Consider the following 7,568-nt stretch of genomic DNA (forward strand, 5'->3'; position numbering starts at 1 on the left):
AGTAGTCTCCATTATTCAAATTACGCCACACAGTAGCACCACTACACCAGGTAGAGACCCTTTTACACCTTACAGCGGACAGATTCCTCTTTTTACACATTACAGCAGACAGCGTGCACTTTTTACACATAACGGCAGACAGCGTGCACTTTTTACACATAACGGCAGACAGCGTGCCCTTTTTACACATAACGGCAGACAGCGTGCCCTTTTTACACATAACGGCAGACCGCGTGCCCTTGTTACACATAGCGGCAGACAGCGTACACTTTTTACACATAACGGCAGACAGCGTGCCCTTGTTACACATTACGGCAGACAGCATCCCCTTTTTACACATAACGGCAGACAGCGTCCCCTTTTTACACATTACGGCAGACAGCGTGCCCTTGTTACACATAGCGGCAGACAGCGTACACTTTTTACACATTACGGCAGGCAGATTCCCCATTTTTACACATTGCGGCAGGCAGATTACCCCTTTTTACACATAGCGGCAGGCAGATTACCCCTTTTTACACATAGCGGCAGGCAGTCCCCCATTTTTACACATTGCGGCAGGCTGATTCCCCCTTTTTACACATTACGTCAGGCAGTCCCCCCTTTTTACACATTGCGGCAGGCTGATTCCCCCTTTTTACACATTACGTCAGGCAGTCCCCCCTTTTTACACATTGCGGCAGGCTGATTCCCCTTTTTACACATAGCGGCAGGCAGTCCCCCATTTTTACACATAGCGTCAGGCAGGCCCAAGAAAAAAGAAAGAGAAAGAAAGAAGAATTATACTTACCCTCTCCGCCGGCTCAGGCTCCTCGGTGCAGCCGCGTCAGACGATTCCCGGGCAGTAGAGGAGGTGGAGGACGGAGGTTAAGAAGGGAGCCGCAGCAGCGCTTTGTTACTGGTGGAGGCGCTGCTGCTGCTGCCCCTCTGCTTCCCTCTAGGCTGTTCTCGGAAGACAGCCTATAGTGAAGCAGAGGGGCAGCAGCAGCAGCGCCTCCACCAGTAACAAAGCGCTGCTGCGGCTCCCTCCTTCACCTCCCTCCTCCTCCTTCCCCCGTCCGTGCCGCTGCTCCTCTCCTCTCCGGGCGGCTGTGCGCTGCGGGCAGCGGTTGCCTGCAGCGCACAGCGGCATGTAATGAGTCAGTTTGACTCATTACATGCTTGGGCCCCTGGACAGAGGCGGGCCCCAGTGCAACGCACTGCTTGCACTGCCGGTAGTTCTGCCTCTGGTGGTAAGTATGTCTATATATTCTGTTTTGGTTGTTATATACTCGGGACTTGATAAAAGGGACACAATCCCTAAAACGTTGATCATCACACCGTGACTACTGTGTTTCATTTGGGTTGGTGGTTCCGGAGTGCCATCCAGTAATACATACATACACGCATGCAGGGGGGGGTTTCCGAGTACCTAGAAACCCCCCCTGCATGCTGATCCATTGTCGCATCTGACGATTTCTGTTAACTTTCAGAGCTGCAGAGAGACTGTGCGGCCGCCGTCATCTGCCTCCATACACTGACTGACATAGGATGGACTCAGTGTAGGCAGGCTGGCTGAGTGTAGGGGAGCTAGCTGCAGAGGAAGCTACAGCTCCTCCCAGGCAGTTTTCCCATGTGACCAGGCTGGCTGGCTGGTCGGGTGAGGCAGTAAATCTGTGCAGTGCATGGCAGCTGAGCACAGGTGTGTGCTTCATGTGTTGGGGGGATTAGTTATGCTGGACGAGTGAGGCACCCACTGTCCTGGTGTTTGAGGGGTGTGTGTGAATATGTTATGTGTTGTATAAGCTGTATGTTTGTATCCTATGTGTGTGTATATGCTGTGTGTGTGTGTGTGTGTGTATGTATGTATGTATGTATCTATCTATCCTGTGTGTGTGTATATGCTGTGTGTATGTATCTATCTATCTATCTATCTATCTATCTATCTATCTATCTATCTATCTATCGTGTGTGTGTGTGTGTGTGTGTGTGTGTGTGTGTGTGTGTGTGTGTATATGTATGCTGTGTGTTTATATGCTGTATGTATGCTATGTGTGTGTATATGCTGTGTGTATGTATCCTATGTGTGTGTATGCTGTGTGTATGTATCCCATGTGTGTGTATGCTGTGTGTATGTATCCCATGTGTGTGTATGCTGTGTGTATGTATCCCATGTGTGTGTATGCTGTGTGTATGTATCCTATGTGTGTGTATATGCTGTGTGTATGTATCCTAAGTGTGTGTATATGCCGTATGTATGCATGCTATGTGTGTGTATGCATGCTATGTGTATGTATATGCTGTATGTATACTATGTGTGTAAATGTGACCCTGACTGGTTAACATATGTGTAATGAGCCGGACATATTAATAAATATTGTAAAAAATGACCATTATCTAACTAAAAATATATATATAACAGTATATGTGTTTATATACTGCTGATGTGGAGTAAAAGTGTGGTGAGTTAACTTGGGCTCTGCAATGTTTATTGTGGAGTGGGAAAAGCTTTTGCCTCGCGACTCTCCTTCAGAGACTGGTATGTACCGCTGCCTAAGATCACAGCTGGGGGTGCACGAGACATCACAATTGTGGGGTGTCCCGCGACCTGAGCGGGAAAAAGGACTGCTCTCGAGACCCTCTGGAGCACAGTATAAAAAGGGAAAATCACAGCGGTTTACCTAACACTGGTGCCCCTCTGGTGAGCGTAGCTTCTTTCTCTCCCTGCCCTGCGTTAAGAGAGCTGAGATGTAAACATTAAGTAGGAGCAGGGGAGAAGAAGGAGACTCAGTCCGGAGGGAAAGCACCCAAAGATTGAGAGAGACGAGCGGCGTGACGCGAAGAAGAAGGAGTGCTGCCGGCGCCAGGAGGAGATGACGAGAGGTGGACTACAGCGGAGAGAAGAGAGACCAGCGGGAGCGGAACAGGCAAGAGAGGTGGAGGAATGACAAACTAACGGTACATCATGGTAAGATACCCACCTGAGGAGATACTGCATCCAGCGCTGCACCGCTGCTGAAGCCTCCGCTATCAGCTGTTCTCCCCGCCCGCTGGTGATAGACCGCCTCTGCTGCTATCCCCTCCTGTAAGAGACGCCCACAGTAGTGACCATCGTGAGGGAGCCACCTCCTGAGCTCCGCTATTACAAGCCGCCCCTGTCTCTATTCACGGCAGCCAGAGTCAGAGCCGCCTGCACCATTAACTTTAGTGACGGAGTCACCTCCGGGGCTCCGCTAAACAGAGCCGTCTGTGCAGTCAATAATGCCCGCCAGAGCCTCCCATAGCTTTACCATTATATAGTAAGCCCTCTGGTGAGCTCCGCTAATAAGAGCCGCTTATACATACATCCCTGCCAGCTAGAGCCGCTTACTGCCATAGCTTAATATAGAAGCAGCCTCCTGCTCTCCCCTGTTACAGCAAATTAACGAAATATTCCATCCTTGAATTACTGTGTACTGGCAATGGGCTGGAGCCTATTGTGAAGACATCCAAGGTCTGTGATAGATATATATATATATATATATATATACAGTGACATATTGCTATTTAAACTCTCACAAGGCACTACACTCTTCCTGTATATTACTGTGACTTTCTATGCTTTATTAGGAAAACTGAAATAGGGGACATCATTAGTCACCTCACAGGACTGGGTGTTAATTTATGAAATATTAACTACAGTGCACTGGAGCATCATAATGGTCCTTATACCTACAGAGGAATGATGACATTATCTTAAAAGATGGAGAGATCAGAACAACCATACCAGAGCCTCTAATAAGAATTTAAGTAAATGGCTGGGGGAGGAGTTTTTTTTTCCAAGTGACAGTCAAGGTGGCAGTAATATTTAAGTACTAATTACTAAGGGATAAATGCACAGCTCTTTAGAAAAATATATATATTCCCAAATTATATCCAGTATAGATATCAATTGGAAAGGGATTGCTGAGGACAGGAATATTGAACTCTAGTGAGGACAAATTTGGAAGCTTACTTGCTGCTTTATACTCCACTCTTTTTGGAAAGAAGGTTACATTTGGATACAATAACAACTTTGTATCACAAGTAAGACAGTGATACAAGTAACACATCTAAGCAGGAGAATTGTCAGGAGTTCCTGGTGTTGTGGAGAGATCAACAGCATTTGCAGTAAATAACAAGTCCATTAACTTCAATTGGAGGAAAAGTTACAGCATAGTCGAATATATATATATATATATATATATATATATATATATATATTCAGAAAGCATAGGGACTACTGGTATAATCCAAGAAGGAATCTATACATACATATAGATATATATGCATATATATATAATCTCCAGGAACTGATATATGTATTTAATATTATAGAATGTTATACCTAAAAAGTTTGATATGAAATGTTATGTAAAAGAAAATGTAATATAACCAAAATGAAATAATATTGCTTGGAAAGATAACATAGTGGAGCTCATTTTAGAATTGTCTTGTGTATTAGACAGTATATTGTATTAGTATATCTTCAATTTAGTTTTATTTATAAAATATGAAAGTAAAAGTATAATATGTTTGTTATATTTAAGTAACAGCTACTAAATATATATTTGTATATAAAATTAAACCTATAGTGAGTTTTGATTACTTACCTGGGGTGTAGAGAGATGAGGAAGATCTGAGGAATATTGGGTACATAATTAACTGTAAAATATAAAATAAACACATAGAGTTAAAGGGTTTTTCCCAAATGTACCCATTAAAAATATAACAATATCCAACATAAATTTGGGTGGAGGCACTATTTAGAAGTTGAATTGTAAGTAACTCAAGATAAAATCTCCCACCACTGAGGGTTACATAATGGAGGCACTGCAGCTGAGATCGAATATGGAGTGCATAAATGGAGAGGATATATATAATTGGGGTAAAAGGAAGAGGGTGGATATTAAATGTAGTGTGGGTATTGGAGGAAATTTTGTAGATATATCTGATGAGGAGATACTTAAAGAAGTGAAGAAATGGTATGGGATTAAGGACCCACACATATGTGATAAATGGAGAGGTAATTTGGGAGTGATATGTGCTGTATTATTAACTAACAGTAATGAACTGGATCCATCCTTAATCCCTGCCAACATTATGCTAGAGAATGTACCAGGTAGAAGATTACAAATTATTTGACCTATGATTCCTCAAGACCTAAGTGAAGAAGCCCCGGTAGAATGCGATAGTAGAACAAATGCAGAGGACGGAGGGAATATAGGGGGTAGTTATTCTATAACTGGGGAGCCAGCAACAGACATTCCTAGAGGGGAAGATGGTACTGAACAGAATGTAGATGCGGTAATGGACAAAGTATTTAGTCATTTTGAACGATGGCACTACGAGGGAGGATATAGAAGGTTAAGAATATTTTCTGGAGTTATGCCAGTGCCAGCGGGGGAGGAAAATTATGATACCTGGAAAGAAACAGCTACTCAACAGTCAGAAGAATGGCGATGCCCCGAACACATAAAAAAACAAAGGATTGTTGAGAGTTTGAGGGGTCCAGCTATGGGCATTATCCATGCCACAAGAAGAAGTAATCCAAACTCCACCCTAAAAGATTACTTTGAGGCCTTAGATTATTCATTCAGAACATTAGAGGATGTTGGTGATATTCTGGCAAGACTAAATCATACCTATCAAGAACCAAATGAATCTCTTACTAAATATATCTATAGAATAGATAAAATCCTGTATAAGCTCTTGGACAAAGGGGGAATAGAAGCTAAGGACATAGATGAATGGAGAATGAAACATCTTCTGCGTGGAGCTCTTACCAGCAATCCGGTAGCACAGAGATTGCGATGTAGTCTGGCCAAGAGTCCTCCTTTCACGTTAGGAGAATTGATTAAGGAAGTGAAATTGGAGGAAGTACAGGTTGAAAATAGAGAAAAGAGTTTGAAACGTGTCAAAGTAGTATTGCCGACAGCTGAGAATAATTTATCATCTGAAAAGCTATTTAAATTAATGGAAGAACAAAATAAGAAACTAGATCAATTGATTACTCTACAAACCAATCTATCTGCCTCATCTGCTATAACTCCCCTGGGAAGAGGAAGGGGGATTAATAGGAGAAATGATAATAGGAGTAGTTACAACAATTTCACCTGTTATAATTGTGGACAGTTTGGTCATAGAGCTTTCGAATGTATACAAGGAGGAAATATACGAAGGAACACTTCCAGGGTAGAAAGATCTTCAACACCAACGGAAAACTCCAACGGGACGCCGATGAACCCCGCATCGACGCCCAACTTATAAAAGTGTGTGCAATGGGGAGTACCCAGTGGTCTAATGTAATTCCAGATGGGATTATAGGAAAGGCTCCCATGGTACAAGCAATTATTGATGGACAACCCTGCAATGTATTACTGGATAGTGGATCCCAAGTATCTATTATCTTTGAAAGTTGGTACCAGCAACATTTATCCCACCTTCCCATTTTAACATTTGATGGACTAGCAATATGGGGGTTAAGCAACCAAAAATACCCATATTTAGGATATGTTGTTACCCAAATTGAATTTCCTGTGGATTCAGGAAGTCATAAGCCTCCATTCCCATTTCTGGCTCTAGTTTGTCCTGATCCTCCTTCTGATCAAGGGGTGGTAACTGTTATTGTAGGGACCAACTCCCATTTATTCCGGACATTATCTGATTGGTGTATGGAGCAAGCAAGACTTCAGGATGACTTTCAGAATAGAGAAGTCTGCAATTTCTATGGAATAACAATGAAGGTGTCGACTCCTTTGATAGTTCCAGAACCTAATATAACATACTCAGTAGATGATGAACCTTTCCTAAATAAATTGAACGATTGTTTCATAGGCAGTGATATTTCACAGGCAGAAAGAGAACAACTATTGCAACATCTCATTCATCGTGAATCTGTGTTCTCGGTTGGAGATTGGGATTTAGGGACAGCTACTGGCATTGAACATAGAATTAAACTACACGATGAGAGTCCATTTAGAGAACGGTCTCGTCGATTGGCTCCTGCTGATTTTGATGACGTTAGGCAGCATTTGAAGCATCTATTGGAGAATAACATCATTGCTGATTCTGAAAGCTCTTACGCCTCGCCAATTGTAGTAGCTAGAAAGAAAAATGGAGATATACGTTTGTGTATCGATTATCGTACCTTGAATAATCGGACTTTAGTGGATCAATATACTGTCCCTAAAATAGAAGAAGCGTTGGACTGCTTACAAGGAAGCCAATGGTTTTCCATTCTGGATCTTAGATGTGGATATTATCAAATTCCGATGCATCCGGAGGATCGTGATAAAACTGCATTTATTTGTCCCATTGGCTTCTTTGAATTCCTGAATATGCCCCAAGGGATTAAAGGAGCCCCAGCGACTTTCCAACGCACCATGGAGCAAACAGTTGGGGACATGTGCTACAGAGAAGTGATTGTCTATTTGGATGACATTATTGTGTTTGGTAAAACACTAGAAGAACATAATGATAGACTCTTGAAAGTTTTAGACCGATTACAACAACGCGGGTTGAAGTTATCGATAGACAAATGCAAACTGTGTCAAAATACAGTGACCTAT

General features: G+C 42.7%; 1 protein-coding gene across 1 annotated transcript; it reads left to right on the plus strand.

The window, feature by feature from the left end:
• The first annotated feature begins 5,145 nt into the window (after positions 1 to 5,145).
• On the plus strand, positions 5,146 to 6,267 carry LOC134910971 (paraneoplastic antigen Ma3 homolog). Its single transcript, XM_063919363.1, has one exon. It carries the CDS (start codon positions 5,146 to 5,148, stop codon positions 6,265 to 6,267), a length of 1,122 nt encoding a protein of 373 aa, XP_063775433.1.
• Positions 6,268 to 7,568: the final 1,301 nt, after the last annotated feature.

This window comes from Pseudophryne corroboree, chromosome 4 (assembly GCF_028390025.1).
Source record: "Pseudophryne corroboree isolate aPseCor3 chromosome 4, aPseCor3.hap2, whole genome shotgun sequence".
Classification (NCBI taxonomy): Eukaryota; Metazoa; Chordata; class Amphibia; order Anura; family Myobatrachidae; genus Pseudophryne; species Pseudophryne corroboree.

Coding starts and splice junctions, on each gene's coding strand:
- LOC134910971 (XM_063919363.1), top strand. CDS start 5,146: ATGATTCCTCAAGACCTAAGTGAAGAAGCCCCGGTAGAATGCGATAGT.